This window comes from Mobula hypostoma, chromosome 7 (genome assembly GCF_963921235.1).
Source record: "Mobula hypostoma chromosome 7, sMobHyp1.1, whole genome shotgun sequence".
Classification (NCBI taxonomy): Eukaryota; Metazoa; Chordata; class Chondrichthyes; order Myliobatiformes; family Myliobatidae; genus Mobula; species Mobula hypostoma.
In genome coordinates, this window is record NC_086103.1 from 111,124,512 (window position 1) to 111,147,990 (window position 23,479).

A 23,479-nucleotide genomic window follows, 5' to 3' on the forward strand; every position below is an offset into this window, starting at 1 on the left:
GCAAAAAGACAGAATGTATGGTGATATCCAAAAAGAAGGAGAATCTTATCTGCAGGCTGAGAATAAACGGGGAAGACATAAAACAAGTACAGAACTTTTGCTACTTAGGAAGCTGGGTGACATCAGATGGCAGGTGCGACATGGACATCAGAAGAAGAATATGGATGGCAAAAGTCACCTTTACGTGAGTGAAGAGTATACTGACCAACACTAAACTAGGCATGACAACCCGCCTCAGAACACTGAAATGTTACGTTTATAGTTATGTTATATGGCTCAGAATGTTGGACAATATCTAGTAACATGAGGAAATGAATTGAAGCAGCAAAGATGTGGTTTTTGAGGAGGATGCAAAGAATATCATGGACGAAATGAATATCTAATGAGGATGTCATGAACAGAGCAAGCACGAAAAGAGAAATAATGTATGAGATCATGAAAAGGCAACGTGATTTCATTGGACATGTGATTAGGAAAGAGGAGTTAGCATGCACGGTAACTATGGGAAAGATTAAAGGGAAGAAAGCAAGAGGAAGGCAAAGACAAATGATGATGGAGTCAGCAGCCAGAGAACTGGAAATGAATACCAATGAACTGATCCACTTGACCCGAAACAGGAGTGTGTGGGCCATGGCAGTCAAAGCTCAAAATGGGCATGGCACCTGATGATGATGATCCATTGCATACGTACCATAGGCCCAGAAATTAATGATATATATTGTGAAATAATTTATTTTGTGCCATAATCTCTTTCATACATTGTATCACTGAGGACCTCAAGCTCTGTATATAGAAGATAATTGTATTCACCTGGAGTAGATGGGTCAGAAGAAATGCAGAATTTTAAACTCTTCAAGCCAATCACTTAAAAATGTAAAAAATAATTTGTGACTGTTTATGATAAACTATTAACCTAGCCAGAATAGATCATGCTGTTGCTCTCAGCTTTTTAAAAAAATTTACTGGAAGCCTGGAAGACAATCTTTTTATAGTGTTGCACATAACGAATACAGATTGCAGACTTATAAAACAGGTATGATCTTTGCTATCTAGCCATTGAAATAAAGATTGCTTTATTAGACAGCACTTACCAAAGTTTGCTTCTTCAGTAGTGGCATCTTTCCATCAAAAACAACTAATGGTCGTATTCGATGAAACAACAATTTACAAAGTCGATGGAACAAAATCAAAAGGTGGGCATTTGGTAGAGAATTACCATGGCGATCTCGTGCTCCTTTCATGGCTTGGTTTAACCAAATGCTGATATCTTTTAAAAGGTAGTTATGAAAAATTTGGAAAAAAAATTAAATAATATTAAATTAAATAACATTGTTATTTTGAATCATTTAGGAAAGCATTAATTCATAGCATAACTCTTCAAAAATAGGATTTTGAAAAATAAATGAGGGCACATTATGCAGAAATACACACTTTCAAAACTAGTTAAGATAGCCTTCCTGGTGAAATTACTTAAGTCGTACTGAAAATGTGATGCATTATAACAAATGGAACATTTTCAATAAGCCATTACAAGAAATAATGAAGTCTCCCTTATCACTAAAAGACACCTGTGAAAATGTTTCTGTAAGTTAATATATTTAAAAGTGATACAAATTATTTACACCACACACACAAAATGCTGGAGGAACTCAACAGGCCAGGAGGCATCTCAGAAAAAGACTGCAGTTGACGTTTCAGGCTGAGACCCTTCATCAGGACTGGAGGAGTTAGAAGGCTGTGGGGGGCGGGGCAGAGGGGGCAGAAGAAACACTAGGTGAAGCCGGTTTGTGGGGGGGGGGAGGGGGAGGGGTGAAGTAAATAGCTGGGAAGTTGATTGGTGGAAGAGATACAGGGCTGGAGAAGGGGGGATCTGATAGGAAAGGACAGAAGGCCACGGAAAAAAGAAAAGCAGTACGAGCACCAGAGATAGATGAAGGGCAGGTAAGATAAGGTGAGAGAGAAAAATGGAAATGGAGAATGGTGAAGTAGAGTGAGGGGGAGGGGGGGCATTACCAGAAGTTTGAGAAATTTATGTTCATGCCACCTGGTTGGAGGCCACCCAGATGGAGCACCAGGTGTTGCTCCTCCAACCTGACTGTGACCCCATAAAATCAGTCCATGGCTGCTTCTACTGTCGCAATGAGGCCACACTCAGGTTGCTAGATGATATGTCCCAAAGTACAGTATAAGAATGGAACGGTAGGCATTTCTGATCGTAGTGTAAAAGTAAAAGTGGCCAAGTGTGTTGGAACCTGCAGGTGAGAATTGGACAGAGTTTCTTCAAGCAAGCCTGACTGAAGTCCTTGGCAATGACTAGAAAACAGTCCTGTCTAAATTCTATCAACATACTGACTTTGCTACTAAGGTGAGAACAAAATATACCTGGTTTATACCAACATTCCTGGTGCAAATAAGGCTCTTCTGTGTCCCCACACCGGATACTCTGACCACTTCATCTGTTATGCTAATTCCTGCATCCAGCTAGTTCAAAGGGAGGTTAAGACATCAATGTGTGGGACTGTTTTGAAAACATGGACTAGATATATATATTTCTGAGGTACTGCTCCTTGAAGTTGTCTTGGATACGACGGAGGCTAGTACCCATGATGGAGCTGACTAAGTTTACAACTTTCTGTGGCTTCTTACGATTCTGTGCAGCACTACACCCCTGCACCCCCCCCGCCAATAATCAGACATTGAAGCAGCCTGTCAGAATGCTCTCCACAGTACATCTGCAGATGTTTTCGAGTGCTTTAGGTGACAAACCAAATCTCCTCCAACTTCTACTGAAATATAGCCGCTGTCTTGACTTCTTTATAGCAGAGATCAGGGGATAAGATGGCTCTCAGGTCAAAAGGCAAAACAGGATTGTTCACAAATATACAGCCATTTCTGTGATAACAGAAACATGAAGTGCATGTTGTAGGGCATTCTAACGATAACTGACTACAAGTTAATGACAATGACGCCTCTCTTCCTGATAGGTTGCATGTCTTTTGCACACTGTTTGATGCACGGAACAATGTGCTGGCGAGGAAGGCCCCTCTTCCCTCTGAGGAGCAGGCACTCTGTCTGGCAGCAGCTGATGTGAGAAAGCTCTATCCAGGGTCAACCCTAATGAAGCTGTGGGTCCTGATAACACACCGGGTCAGGTGCTGAAGGACTGTACAGCCCAGTTAAGAGGCTCAAACAGACACCTTCAGCATCTCTTTGGAACAATCTTCTGTTCCTGCAGGCTTCAAGGCAGCCACCATCTTCCCAGTGCCCAAGAGGTCAGTAGTAACCTGCCTCAACAACTATAGTCCTATGGTACTGATCTCAGCAATAATGAAATTCTTTGACTGGCTGGTTATGGATCACATTAACTCTCATCTTCCTGTGACATTGGACCCTTTCCAGTTTGCTTATCACTCAAATCGGTCCACTGATGATGCCATCGCCTCTGCACTCCACTGTGCCTGTCCCACCTGGAAAAAGGTGCCTCACATGCCAGATTGTTGTTTATCGACTTCAGTTCAGCCTTTAATATGATCATCCCTCAAAGGCTCCCCCATTGGGTCTCAACACCTCTCTGTAACTGGATCTTGGATTTCTTGACAGAAAGACCGATTTCAGTCAGTCCATGTTGGCAGCATCATCTTTAGCTCCATTAAGCTGAGAAGTGGCACCCCCCCCACCCCCCGTGCTGCATTCTCAGTCACTACTGTTCACACTGCATGATGCATGAATGAACTGCTAGATTTAGCTCAAACTGAATCAGCAAGCTCACTGATGACACAACAGCACCTGGCCTCATCAGCGACGACATCGTAGAGAGAGGAGGTTCGAGCAGCTAGTAGAATGGTACAAGCACAACAACTTGAGTCTTAGAGTGGACAAGACCAAAGATGATTGTGGACTTTAGGAGGGTGCAGGCTGAACACTCCTCACTGTACATAAACTGTTCCTCTGGAGAGAATTAGAAGCACCACATTTAATGGATGATCTCACCTGGTCTCTCAACACCACCCCATTGTTCAAGAAAGCACAGTAGTGTCTCCATTTCCTGAAGCCATTAATGCAAGCAAGGCTCCCCCCTGCCCCCACCAATTCTAACCAATTTTTATAGAAGCACCATTAGGTTTCCTGACTAGCTCCATCACCATCTGGTAGGAGAAGACATCTGACCACGTCCCTACAAAGGATTGCAAGGGCTGCCGACAGGATTCCTGAGGACTCTCTTCTACCCATCAGATATTTATCAGAAGCGCTTCATACGCAGGACCCTTAGCATTGTTAATGATCCTTCCTATCAGTCCAGCAATCTCTTTGACCACTGCCATCAGACTGGAGATACTGTAGCATCAGGACAAGGACTGTAAGGATGGGAAACTACTTTTTCCTCCAGGCCAAGAGACTACTGGACTACCTATCATCACCTAGGTCTCATCATGTATGAAAAGATAGTAGCATTATGCTGTTTACTTTATAACTTGCATCATAAATGCACCTTATTATTTGCTAGTTTATATGTAACAATATTCTTATATGTTGCGTGTATTATATGAATTGTGTACGAGTTATATATACAGTGTTGTTACACCTTGGTCCGGAGGAATGTCATTTCGTTTGGTAGTATACATGTGTACAGTCAAGTGATAATAAACATGAACTCGAAAGGCATCTGAGTAGACTGTTTCTCGTTTGCCAATCGTGGCACTCAATATAGCAAGTGCTCACTTAAATATCTGCCTTCGGCGGTGTGTAAACTACAGTCAGAATCACTGAGAGCTTTCTCGTGGATAGAATGGTCAGCACTTAATCATTAGATGTTCCAGGTCAGGAGAACAAGAGTGCGACAAGACCACTATGTCCAAACACTACGAGAAACTTATCATGGAACACACGCCCTACCCTCACCTCTTGCATTCTCCAAATCAACAGTTCAGTCCATCTGGTACATCGAGAAGCCCTGAAGCCTGACCGTCAGAACATTTACTGAGATAAACAGGTATAATGCAATACATTTCTAAATCCTCACCTCTGAAATTACCAGTCCATGCACCAATCAGCAAACATTTTATGTTGGGATTGTTATTCATTAAAAACAAGTTGAACAGGAAAAATTGATCTGTATTTCCACCAGGATAACAACAGTGTTAATTGCAAACACTAACCTTACACTGAATGCTGTTATCAAAAGTAAAAAAATGAAATGAATTTGGGGTCAAGGGCTTAATCATCATTTCTTTCTTTCAGAGGAAATTTAGGCCTCAAAAATATGGATTTCATTATATAACTTTAAGACTAAAACCATTTTACTTTCATGCTGAATTTATGATCCCAAAGCACTTGTTCTTTTGCCTCCATTAAATATGAACACAGACATATTCAGCTTCCATGAATAAAGCAGTAAAGGATACCGACAGCGAGTATTTTTCCTTCAAGACATTCTGGACTGATTGGTTGTCCTGTACACTCCAACAGCTTCCACAGTCCCTGAACTCCCATGGTGCAGCTCTCCGGGGTTAAAATTTATCATTCATCAAAGAAAGAAAAACACTGAAACACCACAAGCAAGAGATGTTTTAGGTTTGGTTCGTATACTGACAATTTTATGACAGAGTTATAGTAATCTTCTGTTTAACATAGAAGATAGTAAATTTTTTCTGAACAATAATCACAAAACTATTTGGAATCATTTTTCGTAGCAGAACATTCCGAGTTACATTTTAAAAATATCACAGGTCTTTGAGAGGCACTTTAAAAATACGGCTAACTTTAGTTTGAATTGTCCTATCCACAAATACAAACATTGCACAATCTGAACAACTGGGTCGGTCAGATAAGTCTTCTTATAAAAGAATATTTTATACGAGAGTAAGCAGTGTTCAACTTAGATCATAAAATTAATAAGCTATTATGTGGACTATGGCAAATCCTACATAGTCTACAAGTACTCATAAAGGATGCTCATTTCCAAACATTCACAATCTGCTGAGCAGTAAATATTTTTTTCTTTAATTCCAAGACATCTCTGGGTTCTAAACACTTAGGCCAGGGGTCCCCAACCTTTTTTGCATCGCGGACTGGTTTAATATGGACAATATTCTTTCCGGACGACCGAGGCAGGGGTTACTCACGACTGGAATATAGGTGATAAGTCAACTATAAATCACTTATCAGTGGCTAATACACTCAATTTCGTTTCTAAAGGGGTTTATCTAATGAATTTAATATTAAACACACAGCGCATATTTTCAGGATATTCAGCCTTGACTTTGATCCAGAATGCCGGCAGAGATGTTATGTCAAACATATTTTTCAGCCCGCCATCATTTACAAGCTCAAGGAATTGATCTTTTTCCTGCGCTGACACGGATGATTCACCGGAAACATTCACAAGTAAGCCATGGACCCATTCCTTTGCACGTCTTGGGTCACTGATGACCTCACGTGCGTTAAAGTTCAACAGTGGGCATAACAGGGAATGAGGAAAGGTGCAGCTGACTCATATTGCTTCATATCGCCAAATCATATTGTTTCCCCACGACCCGGTAGCACATGCTTTGCGGCCTGGTACCGGTCCGCAGCCCGGTGGTTGGGGACCACTGACTTATGCAATGTGAAAGTATTTAACCATTTTCTCATCAAATGCATTATTTGCTTAAAATTCAAAGAATCTGTAAATTTCAATCAATCCCTTTTCATGATACAACCACCAGAACACAGAAGCTCCAGGGAATCAATATAGCGTGGCCTCCAAAGTAGAATACCCATTCTTGGGCATGGAAATTTTTCCACATAAGAGTGCACTTAAGAGTGAGTTGCAGAACTGTAACAAGATATCCTTACTGTTCCACTCCAATTTCCATGGAAAGAAAGTCAAATATTTGCTGTGCCTGAATGTTGACTTTGTTTTATAACACAACATATTACAATATCTCATGTACCAACATCGGAATTAAAATATACTGTTTCCTATTCTCTCTACCAAGGTGATAGACCTGCTCCACCACGCCCCCCTCCTCCACCCGGCCAAGACTTCTATTTCCATCTGCCAGCACTGGAATGAACACAGGGTTATGAATGACATCAGGGCTTTAAGATAACATGAGGACAGTGACCTGAACTACGCTTGATTTCCTGTGTCAAGAAAATATAGGTACAACCAGTCAATTTTTAAATACTTTTTAGAGTTAATAGGTAAAGAAAGCCTCTGACATAGGAGGGAATTCAGAACAAGATGGCAGTATCTTAAAAGTTGGAGGCAGGGCATTTAGGATTGAAATCAGGTAGCACTTTCTCCACACAAAATGTGAAATAATGAAAGGTTATGTTAAAATAATTAGATAAAAGCATTGGCGATTTGTGTAGAACATAAATACATAGATGACTTGGACAATTTATATGCTCCATATTCCATATAGATCTTTGTAAACAACTTGGGATGAAGCTGAAAGAAACCAAGGGACTTAACATCAGAATAGCACAGAACAGGAGTTTGCATGGCCCACGGTGGCACAGATAGAGCAATCTCATTGAACTCACAGAAACATAGGAAACCTACGGAACAATACAGGCCCTTCAGTCTACAATGCTGTGTGCCGAACATGTACTTACTTTAGAAATTACCTAGCATTAGCCATAGCCCTTTATTTTTCCAAGCTCCATGTGCCTACTCAAGGGTCTCTTAAAGACCCTATTATATCCGCCTCCACCACCGTTGCTGGCAGCTTATTTCACGCCCTCACCTCTCTCTGCATAAAAAACTTACCACTAACATCTCCTCTGTACCTACTTACAAGCACCTTAAAACTGTGCCCTCTTGTGTTTGCCATTTCAGCCCTGGGAATAAGCCTCTGACTATCCACATGATCAATGTCTCTCATCATCTTATACACCACTATCAGGTCACATCTTATCCTCTGCCACTCCAAGGAAAAAAGGCCGAGTTCACTCAACCTATTCTCATAAGGCATGCTCTCCAATCCCAGCAACATCCTTGTAAATCTCTTCTGCACCCTTTCTATGGTTTCCACATCCTTCCTGTAGTGAGGCTACCAGAACTGAGCACAGTGCTCCAAGGGGGGTCTGACCAGGGTCCTATATAGCTGCAACATTATCTCTCGGCTCTTAAACTCAATCCCATGGTTGATGAAGGCCAATGTACTGTAGGCCTTCTTAATCACAGAGTCAACCTGCATAGCAGCTTTGAGTGTCCTATGGACTCGGACCCCAAGATCCCTCTGATCCTCCACACTGCCAAGATCCTTACCATTACTGCTATATTCTGCCATCATATTTGACCTACCAAAATGAAACACCTCACACTTATCTGGGTTGATCTCCATCTACCACTTCTCAGCCCAGTTTTGTATCCTATCGATGTCCCACTGTAACCTCTGACAGCCATCCATACTATCCACAACACCTCTAACCTTTGTGTCATCAGCAAATTTTCCTAACCCATCCCTCCACTTCCTCATTCAGGTCATTTACAAAAAATTAAGAAGAGAAAGGGTCCCAGAACAGATCCCTGAGGCACACCACTGGTCACCAACCTCCATGCAAAATATGACCCATCTACAACCACTCTTTGCCTTCTGTGGACAAGCAGGTTCTGGATCCACAAAGCAATGTCCCCTTGGATCCCATGCCTCCTTAATTTCTGAATAAGCCTTGCCGAAATCCATATACACTATATCTACTGCTCTACCTTCATCAATGTGTTTAGTCACATCCTCAAAAAATTCAATCAGGCTCATAAGGCATGACCTGCCTTTCACAAAGCTATGCTGACTATTCCTAATCATATTATGCCTCTCCAAATGTTCATAAATCCTGCCTCTCAGGATCTTCTCCATCAACTTACCAACCACTGAAGTAAGACTCAGTGGTCTATAATTTCCTGGGCTATCTCTACTCCCTTTCTTGAATAAGGGAACAACATTCACAACCCTCCAATCCTCTAGAACCTCTCCCATCCTCATTGATGATGCAAAGAATATTGCCAGAGGGTCAGGAATCTCCTTCCTCACCTCCCACAGTAGCCTGGGATATATCTCGTCTGGTCCCGGTGACTTATCCAACTTGATGCTTTCCAAAAGCTCCAGCACATCCTCTTCCTTAATATCTACATGCTCAAGTTTTTCAGTCTGCTGCAAGTCATCCCTATAATCGCCAAGATCCTTTTCTGTAGTGAATACTAAAGCAAAGTATTCATTAAGTACCTCTGCTATCCCCTCCGGTTCCATATACACTTTTCCACTGTCACACTTGATTGGTCCTATTCTTTAACGTCTTATCCTCTTGCTCTTCACATACTTGTAGAATGCCTTGGGGTTTTCCTTAATCCTGCCCGCTAAGGCCTTCTCATGGCCCCTTCTGGCTCTCCTAATTTCTTTCTTAAGCTCCTTCCTGCTAGTCTTAAACTTTTCTCGATCTCTATTGTTACCTAGTTTTTTTGAACCTTTCGTAAGCTTTTCTTTTCTTCTTGACCAAATTTTCTACAGCCTTTTCTACACAACGATTCCTGTGCCCTACCATACTTTGTCTGTCTCATTGGAATGTACCTATGCAGAACTCCACGCAAATATCCCCTGAACATTGCCACATTTCTGAGAATGTCTGTTCTCAATTTATGCTTCCAAATTCCTGCCTGATCGCCTCAAATTCCCCCTTACTCCAATTAAACGCTTTCCTTACTTGTCTGTTCCTATCCTTCTCCAACATTTTGAGAGATAGAATTGTGATCACTATCTCTAAAATACTCTCCTAGTGAGAGATCTGACACCTGACCAGGTTCATTTCCCAATACCAAATCAAGTAGTCTCTCCTCCTATAGGTTTATCTACATATTCTCTCAAGAAACCTTCCTGAACACACCTGACAAACGCCAACCCGTCAACACCCCTCGCTCTAAGGACATGCCAATCAATATTGGGTAAATAAAATCTCCCACCACAACCCTGTTATTATTTCACCTTTCCAGAAACTATCTGCTCCTTGATGTCCCTGTTACTGTTGGGTGGTCTATAAAAAAATACCCAATAGAGTTATTGACCCTTTCCTGTTCCTAAATTCCACCCACAGAGACTCCGTAGACAATCCCTCCATGACTTCCTCCTTTTCTGCAGCTGTAACACTATCTCTGATCAGCACTGCCACGCCCCCACCTCTTTGGCTCCCTCCCTGTCATTTCTAAAACATCTGAAGCCTGGCACTCGAAGTAACCATTCCTGCCCCTCAGCCATCCAAGTCTCTGTAATGGCCACAACATCGTAGCTCCAAGTACTGATCCACGCTCTAAGATCATCCGCTTTGTTCATGATGCTTCTCGTGTTAAAATAGACACATCTCAAACTATCGGTCTGAGCACATCCCTTCTCTATCACCTGCCTATCCTCCCTCTTGCACTGTCTAGGTAGATAGATAGATAGATAGATAGACATACTTTATTGATCCCAAGGGAAATTGGGTTTCGTTACAGTTGCACCAACCAAGAATAGAGTATAAATATAGCAATATAAAACCTTAAATAATTAAATAACAATATGTAAATTATGCTAGATGGAAATAAGTCCAGGACCAGCCTATTGGCTCAGGGTGTCTGACTCTCCAAGGGAGGAGTTGTAAAGTTTGATAGCCACAGGCAGGAATGACTTCCTATGATATTTACTGTTGCATCTCGGTGGAATGAGTCTCTGGCTGAATGTACTCCTGTGCCCACCCAGTACATTATGTAGTGGATGGGAGACATTGTCCAAGATGGCATGCAACTTGGACAGCATCCTCTTTTTTGACACCACCATCAGAGAGTCCAGTTCCATCCCCACAACATCACTGGCCTTACGAATGAGTTTGTTGATTCTGTTGGTGTCTGCTACCCTCAGCCTACTGCCCCAGCACACAACAGCAAACACGATAGCACTGGCCACCACAGACTCGTAGAACATCCTCAGCATTGTCTGGCAGATGTTAAAGGACCTCAGTCTCCTCAGGAAGTAGAGATGGCTCTGGCCCTTCTTGTAGACAGCCTCAGTGTTCTTTGACCAGACCAGTTTATTGTCAATTCGTATCCCCAGGTATTTGTAATCCTCTACCATGTCCACACTGACCCCCTGGATGGAAACAGGGGTCACCGGTGCCTTAGCCCTCCTCAGGTCCACCACCAGCTCCTTAGACTTTTTCAAATTAAGCTGCAGATAATTCTGCTCACACCATGTGACAAAGTATCCCACCATAGCCCTACAAGCTTTCTCTATTTGTGAGCCAACAATCCCTTCCTCTGTCTCTTCATCAAAGTTGCTGGTGAACGCAGCAGGCCAGGCAGCATCTATAGGAAGAGGCGCAGTTGACGTTTCAGGCCGAGACCCTTCGTTAGTCCTGACGAAGGGTCTCGGCCTGAAACGTCGACTGCGCCTCTTCCTATAGATGCTGCCTGGCCTGCTGCGTTCACCAGCAACTTTGATGTGTGTTGCTTGAATTTCCAGCATCTGCAGAATTCCTGTTGTTGTCTCTGTCTCTTCAGTTTGGTTCCCACCCCCCAGCAATTCTAGTTTAAGCTCTCCCCAATAGCCTTAGCACACCTTCCTGCCAGGATATTGGTCCCCCTGGGATTCAAGGGCAACCTGTCCTTTTTGTACAGGTCATTCCTGCCCCAAAAGAGGTCCCAATGATCCAGAAATCTGAATCCCTGCCCTCTGCTCCAATCCCTCAGTCATGCATTTATCCTCCACCTCATTCTATTCCTATACTCACTGTCAGATGGCACAGGCAGCAATCCCGAGATGACTACCTTTGTGGTCCTGCTTCTCAACTTCATTTCCTAACTCCCTGTAGTCTGCTTTCAGGACTTCCTCCCTTTTCCTCACTATGTCGTTGGTACCAGTATGTACCACAACCTCTAGCTGTTCTCCTTCCCACTTCAGGATATCGTGGATGTGCTCAGAAACATCCCGGACACCGGCACCTGGGGGGCAAACTACCATCCATGTTTCTTTCCTGCATCCACAGAATCCCCTAATTATGGAGCCCCCTATCACTGCTGTCAACCTCTTCCTTTCCCTACCCTTCTGAGCCTCAGGGCCAGACTTTGTGCCAGAGGCACGGCCACTGTTGCTTTCCCCAGTTAGGTTGTTCCTTCCTGCGCCCCTGCCCCCCCCAAACAGTACTCAAACAGGAGTACTTGTTGTTAAGGGGTACTTTCTAGCCTCTGACTCTTGCCCTTCCCTCTCCTTTTACCCACTTATCTGTCTCCCCAGGCCTTGGTGTGACCACTTGCCTATAGCTCCTCTCTATCACCTCCTCACTCTCCCTGACCAGGCGAAGGTCACTGAGCTGCAGCTCCAGTTCCCTAACCTGGTCCCTAAGGAGCTGCAGTTTGACGCACCTGGCGCAGATGTTGCCGCCCAGGAGGCTGGGAGTTTCCTGGACTTCCCACATCTCACACCCAGTACAGAGCACTGGCCTCACAAACATATTTCCTGTTTCTATTCTTCATAAGTAACTGACCTCGCCTTGACCCATTATCACTGAAGTCCCATTGAGCGAAAGCCCTCTACTCTGACACCCACTCTCTAAAGCTGTCTTCTTTTTAAACTCTGCTCTCTGTTCTAACTCGCTGACGTCCACGTGCTTGCGCAGTCATGCCTCGATCAAAATCGTACTCATCTGACACCCTTTTCTTATTGCCTTGTATTTCTTTTGTCCTTTCGAAATTTACAACTGAATGTATTTTAGGTTGGCTGCAGATCATGAAAATTTGGTGTACAAACAGATACTCCTCTTTTAACCTAATTTCTAAAAGAAATAAACTGAAATCCATACCCTCTTTGCTGCCCTTCTCATACTAAAGATCTACTTTTGAAAAAAAAACATGATTTCTTAATACTATGAAAACCAATAATGATTTTTAAACGTGTATATTAAAATTTTCCAAAGTATCCTTTGTTCTGAGGTAAATAATCCCAGGTTCTCCCATCTGTAAGTGTATGATATCCGTTCAGTTATTCCCTTTTGAAAGGTGTGGTGCTCAAAATGGAAAATTTCAAATGGCATACCCAATTTCCTCTTCTCCACTTTCACACCACTGTTACCTTCCCTCACTTACCTTTTCTATAGCATCCGTTTAGTTAGAGATAGAGCACAGGTCTTTTCAGCCCTTCAAGCCGCGCCGCTAGCAACCCACTAATTAAATCCTCACCTAAACACTGGACAATTCACAATGACCAATTAACCAGCTAACCTGTATGTCTTTGGACTGTGTGAGGAAACCAGAGCAGCTTCCGGCTACCCCTGACTTCTGATTATTTACTCCTGCTCCCATTCTCATCTCATCTTCAGCCTCGAAACTAAATTTAGCATATACAGCGATCCGGAGACCCTCCCGTTTATTCAAGATAACAATTTTTACCACTCCCAAAGGTTCATTTCTTGCTTCTCAACTCGACCGATTAATCTTTCCTGTTTGTGTTACAGCCTGATCATCACCTCTCCTTCCCCTCAACCCTACCATCCATTCCTCTTAACTACACTCTTTCTCCGATCGTTACTAGCTGTTATGAAAGCTGTCAGGCCTATAACATTTACGGGCTCACTCTTGCTCGACCTTACGGACAACCCCGGCGCTCGCTCGCCCATCACCACGACCTCTCATCATCCATGAACTTACAGTTTGCGCTTTACATCCTCAACCGAGCAACAGACAACATTCCCCTTTATCAGAACAAGATGTGATCGACATCGCTCAAACACATTTACCTCCATCTCCGCCGCCTCGACCCGCCCATCAACCTACCCGTGATTGGTCATCCCTCGACCCTGCTTCCCCCCAAGCATTGATCTATTGGCTGCAAGGAAAGCCGATCAATTGACGTATGTTGGGATGGCGGACTGGAGTGAGATGATGATAGTTGATGGCGGGTTGGCGACGGAGCTCGAAGCTGCGGGGCTGAACATACAGGTGGGCAGATGAAGGGGAGGCGTGGGGAAAGATTTGAGAAATTAACAATTGGTCACACGCTTTATATATTCTCCACACCGTCTCCCCCTTTAAAGGGCATGAACCTTGACCTCGGAAAGGAATAAATAACCAGAATCCATCCAGTATTTGTTACATTCTATTGAATGTTTCTCAACATCTGCGTTTTCCTTACTATATCCACTGCCTTTCGCAATTTTAAATAAGCCTGCATTGTCTGAAAAAAAAACTAGCTGAGGCTCTTACAGAACTATAACTTTTTTAGACCTGGCAGTGTTCATATAAACCTCCTATGCATCCTCTCCAATGCAATAGTTTTTTTCCCCCTTGGAGTATGGTGACTAAAACTGTCCTCTGCGCTAGCTGCAGCCTGATATCTCAGAAGGGTCTAACCTGGCTGCCTTGAGCTCACACAATAAATGTAGCTCATTAATTACCTGCATTGCTATCACAAAAATACCAAATAGGAGCAGATGTAGGCAAACAGGCTAAGCCTGCCCTTCCATTCCTGCTGTGCATGGCTGGTTCATGCTGGCCCCAACTCCTCTTCTGGGCCACTTCCCCAAAACCCTCACTTTCTCAATTTTTCAAAAATTTAGCCATCTCCGGCTTAGATATTTCTAATGATATGTCCTCCACAACCCCCTGGAGCGGGAAATTTCAGCGAATCATTGATCTCTGAGTGAAGATATTTCTAGACACATCAGTTTTAAATGACCAGCTTCTTAACTTCTAACTACATCTCATTGTTCATGTCTCTCTCACTAGTGAAACATCTCAACACCTTAAGATCTTAAAGGAAAATTAAAAATAAAATTGTAAATGCTAGATATACTCAGCAGATTGTGTATCATCTGTGGGAAGAGAAACAGCCAGTGTCTCAGCTTGGAGACCATCCATCAGAATTCAAAAGGGAGACAAAAGAAGCTTGTTAAGCTGTGGGGGAAGGGTGGTAGGGACACCAATGTGTCTGATAGGGTAAAGCCAGGGTGACCTTGAGAAGAACAAAGGAAGTCAATGAGTGAATGGGAGCAGTTAGCAGACATCCCACCTTGCAAAAATTTATTTCAGGGAGGTAGCACCATCAATCTGCGGGAGACTCCCGGAACTTCCGGGAGAGGTGGGATGTCTGCAATAGAGTAGCTTCTTAGCAGGTAGCCAGCTAGTTTAAATAATATTAGCTATGCTAACGAACGAATGACACCTGCTAAACTCACCTCAACATGTCTTTTACAGTCCTAACCCACCATGGGCAATAGAAAAGTCACTATTGCAAACAGTGCAGCGAGCAACACTGTCATTATTTTTGACCCCTATTAGGCAGGGATACACTTTAGTGTAGTCTGGGGTGATGTACGTTTTATAATTTCTTTATTTGAAATACTCTGCCATGGCACATGCGCGCGGTCTCTCTCTCTCTCTCTCTCTCTCTCTCTCTCTCTCTCTCTCTCTCTCTCTCTCTCTCTCTCTCTCTCTCTCTCTCTCTCTCTCCCTCTCTCTCTCTCTCTCTCTAAAAATCGATTTCTGGGATATTGTATATAGTTTGTATATAGTTATAGAGAATTAAGTGCTGGATGCGGAGGCTGGTGGAGTGGTAGGTGAGAACAAGAGGAACCCTATCCCTGGTGTGGTGGCAGGAGGATGGGATGAGGGCAGATGTGCGCGAAATGGAAGAGAGGCGGGTGAGGGGAAGGGAAGCCCTTTTCTTTGAAGAAGGAGGGCATCTCAGTTGTTCAGGAATGAAAAGCAGATGCAGTGGAGACAGAGGAACTGAGAAAAGGGGATGGCATTTTTACAAGTGACAGGGTGGGAAGAGGTACAATCTAGATAGCTGTGAGAGTCAGTGGGTTTATAAAAGATATCATTAGATAGACCGTCTCCAGCGATGTAAGTAGAGAGATCAAGAAAGGAGAGAGAGGTGTCAGGAATGGACCAAGTAAATTTGAGGGCAAGGTGGAAGTCGGAGGCAAAGTTGATGAAATTGACGAGCCCAGCATGGGTGCAGGAAGCAGCACCAATGCAGTCGTCAATGTAGCACAGGAAGAGTTGGGGAGTGATGCCAGTTTAGGCTTGAAACATGGACAGTGCCCATAGCTACAGCTTGCATTTGAAGGAAGTGGGAGAGCTGAAGGAGAAATTGTTGAGGGTGAGGACCAGTTCCATCAGACAGAGGACAGTGGTGGTGGAGGGGAACTAGTTGGGCCTGTTGTCAAGAAAGGAGCAGAGAGCTTTAAGGCCCTCCTGATGGGGGCTAGAAGTGTATAGGCTCTGGACATCCATAGTGAAAATGAGACGATCGGGGCCAGGGAACCAAAAGTCATTGAAGAGATCAAGCGTGTATGAAGTGACATGGATATAGGTAGGAAGGAACTGGACCAAGGGGGATAAAACAGAGCCGAGGTATGCAGACAGGAGTTCAATGGGGCAGGAGTAGGCAGAAACAATGGGTCCACCTGGATAGTCAGGTTTGTGGATCTTCAACAGGATCCCACCACCATCTTTCCCTCCCCACCCCATTTCCCACTTTCCACAGGGATTGCTCCCTTGTCCACTCGTCCCTCCCCACTGATTTCTCTCCTGGCACTTATTCTTGCAAGCGGAACAAGTGCCACATCTGCCTCTACACCTCCTCCCTCACTACTATTCAGGGCCCAAAACAGTCCTTGCAGTGAGGCGATACTTCATCTGCGAGTCTGTTGGGGTCACCTACCGTAGCTGGTTTTGCCACTGTGGCCTCCAGTATACTGGTGATTCCCAACGTAGATCGGGAGCCTGCTTCACCAAGCACCTTCACTCCATACACAACAAAAAGCGGGATTTCCTGCTGGCCACCCATTTCAATTTTCCTTCCCATTCTATTCTGACATGTCAGTCCATGGCTTCCTCTTCTGCCATGATGAGGCCACACTCAAATTGGAGGAGCAACATCTTATATTCCATCTAGGTAGCCTCCAACCTGATAGCATGAACAGTGATTTCTCAAACTTCCAGTAATGCCCCCCCCGCCATTCCCCATTCCTATTTCCCTCTCTCACCTTATCTCCTCACCTGCCCATCACCTACCTCTTGTGCTCTTCCCCATTCCCATTCTTCCATGATCTTCTTTCCTCTCCTATCTGATGTCTCCAGCCTGATGGCATGAACATCGATTTCTCGAACACCCCCACCCCACTCTCTTTCACCATTCCCCATTTTTGTTTCCCTCTCAGACCTTCTCTTCTTCCCTGCTCATCATCTCCCTCCAGTGCTCTCCCCCTTCTCTTTCTTCCATCGTCTTCTGTTTTCTCCTATCATATTCCCCCTTCTCCAGCCCTTTATCTCTTTCACCAATCAACTTCCCAGCTCTTTATTTCACCCCGCCCCTCTCCTGGTATCACCTGCCACCTTGTACTTCTTCCTCCCCTCTCCCCATCTTCTTATTCTGACTTCATCTCCCTTCCTTTCCAGTCCTGATGAAGGGTTTCAGCCTGAAAAGTTGACTGTTCATTCATTTCCATAGAGCTCCCTGGCCTGCTGAGTTCCTCCAGCATTTTGTGTGTGTTGCTTATACCTCAACTCTATTTTTAGAGTTAATCCCTTTCCACCTACATCTCTGCACCATTTTGACAATTTCTAATTCCCTGCCCCCACTGCCTCATCAGCACCATGTCTGCCTAGTCCACATGCATCTCCATAACCCATTAGAATGGCTTGATGCTCTCTACTGCTTTCTGGAATGTAGATCCAACCAGTTTCCTTCCTCCAATACACTTAGCTGCCTTGCAAAATTTGTTCTTACTCTGAACAACTTCTTTTAATTCCTCTCACTTCCTACATATCAAAGGTGTCGCCAAGGGCCTTCCCTTTTTGCCTTTTTGTTGGCTACGTTCAACAGTCCTTATTCTAAACCTACTGCAGCTCAACTCCTCAACTCATTTGCTGCTACATTGACAACGACGTTGGTACAGAGCTTGTCAATTTTATCAGCTTCATTGCGATGTTTTACCCTGCCATCAAATTCAATTAGACCATTTCTGAGACCTCTCTCCCCTTCCTGGGGAGCTAATCTATCCACTGACATTTACTATAAACCTACTGACTTCCATAGCTACCTGACTTGCATTTCCTCCACCCTGTCTCTTGTAAAGACACCATTCCTTTCTCTCATTTTTTTCTATCTCTGCCACATCTGTTTCAAGACGTTTTTGGTTTCAGGCTATCTGAAATGTACGTTTCATAAACCATGGCTTCTCCTCCACTGTGGTTGATGAAGACCTAACCCACATCCTCTCCACTTCACACTCTTAGCTTTACATGCCTCCCCTAGACAGACCATTAGTAGAATTTCCTTTGTATTACCTTCCACCCTACCTGTCTCCATATGGCACATTATTCTTAACCTTTTCTACCAGTAACTACATGATTCCACCAACCGTCATATTTTCTCCTCCCCACCCCTTTCTGCTTTCTGCTGGGACCACTGTATCTCTGTGAAACCCTGACTTACTTATCTCTTTCTGTCGACAGGCATTTTCCCCTGCATTCATAGGAAGAGCAACACCTCTGCTCATGATTCCTGCTTCACCCCAATCACCCCTTCCAGGTGACGCATTACCTCCAACCTTGTCTATTTCAAACTGTGCTGGCATTATGACTTCCACTATTAATAGTGTGCATCGCAAATAGCCTCTCACAACCAAGTCCAGCTTCTGGCCTTCACATGTGGCTTAGCTACGAAACCTGGCGGAACCAGGAGAAGGGGCACAGGAGGGTTACTGCCTTCAGACACTTTGGGCAGATGGGGCTCGTCAGCCCTGGTTGGCAGCTCATCTAGGAGAACAATAACTGTGATCTCAAACCTTCGCTGCCTTTGCAGGTATACCCACTCATGGGGAAGGCTTTGGGAGTAAATGGCGTGGAAAAATCCAAAGTTGGAGTCCCTACGGCAGTCCTTTGTTGAGTTCAACACTGGTTGGCAACTCCTGCGACACCACTGGTTGCAAACTGGATCAATCCCTGGCATCCCTTTGGATTCATCAGTTGTGTGGAGAGGGAGCCTGCTACATGGGCAACAGCTTGCTCTCCGTATCATACTGCCCTGGCTTGCATATCATGTAGAGAGATAGGATGTAATATCCATGGTCGACCCAAACCAGTGGAGGGCCTCTCACTTTATTCCCTTGTACCAGTACATTTCCCTTTTTGCCTTTTAATGTAAGGTGACCTACTGTTCAATTTAAGCTTTCTTTCACTTCTTCATATTTCACTCTGGCCATGATTATCACAGGCAACATACCATGCACAACATACTATGACACAGCAATCTGCTTTTGGACTTTAATAATCTAGTCTATGTTTAAAAATCTTTGTGTTTTTTTATTGAAGATTTTGAATAAACTGCCTTTCATTCACTGCTTTTGATCCATAAAATATATTTTTCTGAAATTTCCTAATGAATCTGACAATGAAAGCTACAGTTTAATCTCACTGCCTCACCAGTCAGTAATCTATAAGCCTTATTGTGAAAGAGAGGAGCACTGATGTACCCTATTTTGTAGCCTGTGGGCTGGGCATTTCGAATTGTGTAGTGGATGTATGCATAGTGAAGTGAATTTCATTATAGTCCTTTGAGCTAGCAGCTCAAAGAAATGTACTTTAATAATCAAAGCTTTTATCTGTGATAGGACGATCCATTATGGAGTGCAAGAGTATTGCAAACAAATCCACAAGCTATCAAAAATGTGCATACAAGGTAATTTGATGCAGCAATTTTTCTGTTTTTTCTTTTGAAGTGTTTATTTTCAATATTTAAAAAAAATACAATCAAATGTATGAGCACATGCCGTATCTACACCGAGGCCCCTGTATAGGTATCCATTGTAAGTGCTTGGGAAGAACAGTCAGTACTACCTAATTCATTTCTCTTTTGCACATGCACATTTGAAATGGAAAGACACAAAATAACCTTCAGAATTGGGTAAGGCTCTCAAGGGGATGAAACAGAGGTCAGTCAAATACAAAACTGCATCTTCAAGTTGTGAACATTAAGGTGGCCTATTTTCTATCAGATGGTATGGCCATAAGATACAGTGTAGGACCAGACTGGGCCATTGAATCCACTTCGCGATTGAACGATGGCTGATTTTATTTTCAACCCCATTCTCCTGTCTTCACCCGTAATTCTTAATCCTCATAACCATCAAGCACCTATCAGTTTCTGCCTTAAGTACTTACAATGATTTGGCCTCCACAGTCTTCTGTGGCAACAAATTCCACAGATTCACCACCCACTAGCTGAAGAAATTCCTCCGCATCTCAGTTTTGAATATTGTTATATACTGAGTTCACCAAGTCATTTTCTAAAAGTACTTTTGTATTTAAAGCAGTGATGGTTATCTTGACTCATGAATAATTGATAAAAACTGAATATCTGTAGTTATTCTTCAGTTCTGTAAAGGTTGGAAATTTATAAGGGGTTTGCAGTGGCGTAGCAGTTAGCACAATGTTATTACAGCTCGGGGTGTCAGAGTTCAGAGTTCAATTCTGATGTCATCTGTACCTCCTCCCTGTGGAATGCCTGGGTTTTCTCTGGGTGCTCCGGTTTCCTCCCACAGGTCAAAGACAGTTAGTAGGTTAATTGGCCATTGTAAATTGTCCTATAATTAAGCTCGGATTAAGTTTGTGGTTGCTGGAAGTCGTGGCTTGAAGGGCCTATTCCATGCTTTATCTCAATAAATAAATGAATTAACACTAATTTATTAAGCTATTAAAGCAATGAGCTCCTATTTGAGCTATAGGTGATACTACATTAACAGATATTTTGTTTTAAATCCTCATTCAGGTCTGTTAAAAGTAGGGGTTTGTATACAATGATGATCTTTAAATATGGGCATGAGAGATATTGAAGTCTAAAAATGCAGCAGCAATATTGAATCAAATGGCTGCAAGAAGAGGTGCACTGTTCAGTAGCTCAGTCTAAAATATTATAAAGCAAAGGAATTAAAGAAATCTTCAAGATAAACGCTCAAGTACGCTGCGCAATGCAGAAGTTAATTTTTACTCTGTAATTGTTGTCTGCTTCTTTTTGACAGCAAACAGATCCAGAGAAAAGTTCCATCAGAAGATTTATTGTCACTTAGTGAACAACTTTTCTCAAGTTTAATGCTATGACTAAACACGACTAATTTCAACTCCTGTGATTATTAGCCAGTTTACCAATATTTGCTAGTGGTACTGCCTATACATTCAGAAATCACCAATCCGGGACTAAAAGTCAACAGATCCAACAAAATAATTTTCCCAGTTACCCAGAAAGTTCACATGATTTACCCATTAAAATTAAGGAATGAGTAATCTACTGTAACACACAAAATCCTGGAGGAACTCAGTAGGTCAGACAGCATCTAGAGAGAGAAATAAACTGTTGACATTTTAGGGCGAGACCCTCCATCAGGACTCAATATATTGTGCTTCAACTGGTAACAATAAGTCAGTTTACTTTGAAAATAAATTATGTATCTAATTTCAACTTTAAAATGATATTAATTTTCCCTTCTAGTTACCTTTGGCATGGAGCTGATGTCATCACTACAGCCACATACCAGGGGAGTGTGGCAGGATTTATGAAGTACCTTGGTTTGACACCAGAGGAGGCAGACCAGCTTTTGCAGTCAGGAGTACAGCTTGCCAAAGAGGCCATTGCTGAGTTTCTGGCAGAATCCGGAAGCATGGGTAACTTGTACAGTAACGTTTTTTTTTGCTTGGGGGATATTACAACAATTTTAATATTTTCTTTAGTTTTGACAAAATATTATGCATAGACTGTGTTGAAATTTTTGCAATTTTTTTTTAATCAGACTGATATGTAAACATGTAATTGTAAACCTTTTAGGCAGTTGGTAGTAAACAGATTTGTAAAGTAACAATATTTCCTAACAATGTTAAATTTATCAAAGTTTTATTGAATTTGAGCTATTAATAATATCTCTTATTAAAGCAGAAATATTTGTTTGTGATGCTTTATTTTTGATCAAGTGATGTTAAGGAATGAAACATTACTGATGCCCACCCCTCTGATGATAAAAATTTAATTAGTTTGGAGTTGTGGATATTTCCCATTGCTTGCAATGTCATTCAAAAGCACATCAGATTTTTAAAAAAAATATATAGCATGTGAGAATGACTTGGAAAAATAAGGTTTTATTCTTTCTTATTTTTCCCCAGAAATAAACTTTCTTCACAAAATATCCTGTATTGCAATCACAACAGGCAGTAATCCTCATTCACTGTACCTCACAATTCAGTGCATTCAGTTGTATGTTGACATTACTTGAGGAGTGTTTAGGTTGAAACATGAGTGAAATACGTGAGAGCTTGTTAAACAGGCCCAGCCCTTCAGTGTCCAGAGGCGAGAGGTTTCTAGACTCCGGTCTTTTCTTGCAGAACCTTTGTGGTGCCTGCACAAAACATCAGTGTAATGTACTCAAAGTCCTTAGAATGTGCCTGTTAGCATTACAGTCGATCTGCCAATGCATCTCTTTGCACTAATGTGCCTCTTTCACTTTGTTGATGATCTCCCAGCAGCAAAGCGTGTCTTGCAGTCAACATGGCGTCAGGCTGTGGTCTCCATTGAAGTCGTAGCTTGGTTCCTGGGACAGAGAGATGAATTAGTGCTCAGGTTAGGGTTTAGGGACAGGGATGAGGGGGAGTTAGATGTCAGGCTGGTGTCTAGCCTCCACTCTGCGTTCGAAGACCAGTGCGTGGACATGTGACAAAGGAAATCTCTGGATAGACATTGGGCTGGTAGGCACTATGGACAAAGACCAGTGAGGATGAAGAACTATGGTCCTCCAGGTCAGCGAGTTCTCCTCCATGCCCCAGGATGGGAGGTCTGTGTGGGCAGGAGGTACAAAGGCCAGTGGTCTCCAAGGTGTGCGAATCAGCAAGTCTGGAGTTTGAGGCCTAGGGGATGGGGTCCCATTATCGACAAGTCCTGAGTTTGAGGCCTGGAGTGTAGGGGTCCTGTCATCGGTGAGCCCTGGGGTTGATACCAAAGATCAAAATCTGAAGGTGGATCAGAAGTCCAGAGGTCGAGGACTGATGGCTGAAACCTTGGGTCTTGAGTCGGCAAATCCATTGGGGAAGTTAGAGACCTGGTGTCTGCAAGTCTTTGAGTCCACTGGAACCTGGAGGCTCAGAGGTGGCCTGGCCTTGGGCTAGAGGATTGTTTATGTGTGTGAGTTGGGGTAGTGGGTGGGTGGGAGGGAGGAGAGAAGCTTGTGTTGCTGCTGTTCTGTTGAACATTATGGGCATACTATGTTGATGCTGGAATACATGGCAACCCTTGCTGGCTGCCCCCAGTGCGTGCTTAGTTATTAACACAAGAAACACATTTCACTGTATGTTTCAATGTACATGTGATAAAAGTTTAAATAAATAAATAAATCTGTTTGTTTCTGTTTGCATGCCATGGAAAAGGCCGTAGAGCACAGAGTCTTGAGTCATGTTGTTGCTTGAGATGAATTGTGACAAAGACCT

The 23,479-nt window shown here is 43.1% G+C and overlaps 2 protein-coding genes across 6 annotated transcripts in view; one reads left to right on the forward strand and one right to left on the reverse strand.

Moving 5' to 3' along the window:
* Positions 1-23,479, reverse strand: part of ercc5 (excision repair cross-complementation group 5) — a 138,443-nt gene that overhangs the window by 39,039 nt on the left and 75,925 nt on the right. Inside the window, exons 11-12 of the mRNA XM_063054889.1 lie at positions 5,403-5,499; positions 1,092-1,267 (exon numbers count right to left, since the gene is read on the reverse strand). Of these exons, the coding sequence (XP_062910959.1) occupies positions 1,092-1,267; positions 5,403-5,499 (273 nt within the window). The remainder of the gene's footprint in view (positions 1-1,091; positions 1,268-5,402; positions 5,500-23,479) is intronic.
* The window catches only part of zgc:172121 (uncharacterized protein LOC337599 homolog), a 70,071-nt gene continuing 60,441 nt past the window's right edge, over positions 13,850-23,479 (forward strand). For all 5 annotated transcript variants that reach the window (XM_063053780.1, XM_063053778.1, XM_063053779.1 and 2 more), the window contains exons 1-3: positions 13,850-13,945; positions 19,627-19,694; positions 21,501-21,673. In XM_063053780.1, coding sequence (XP_062909850.1) covers positions 13,868-13,945; positions 19,627-19,694; positions 21,501-21,673 — 319 coding nt within the window. In that variant the 5' untranslated portion in view covers positions 13,850-13,867. The remainder of the gene's footprint in view (positions 13,946-19,626; positions 19,695-21,500; positions 21,674-23,479) is intronic.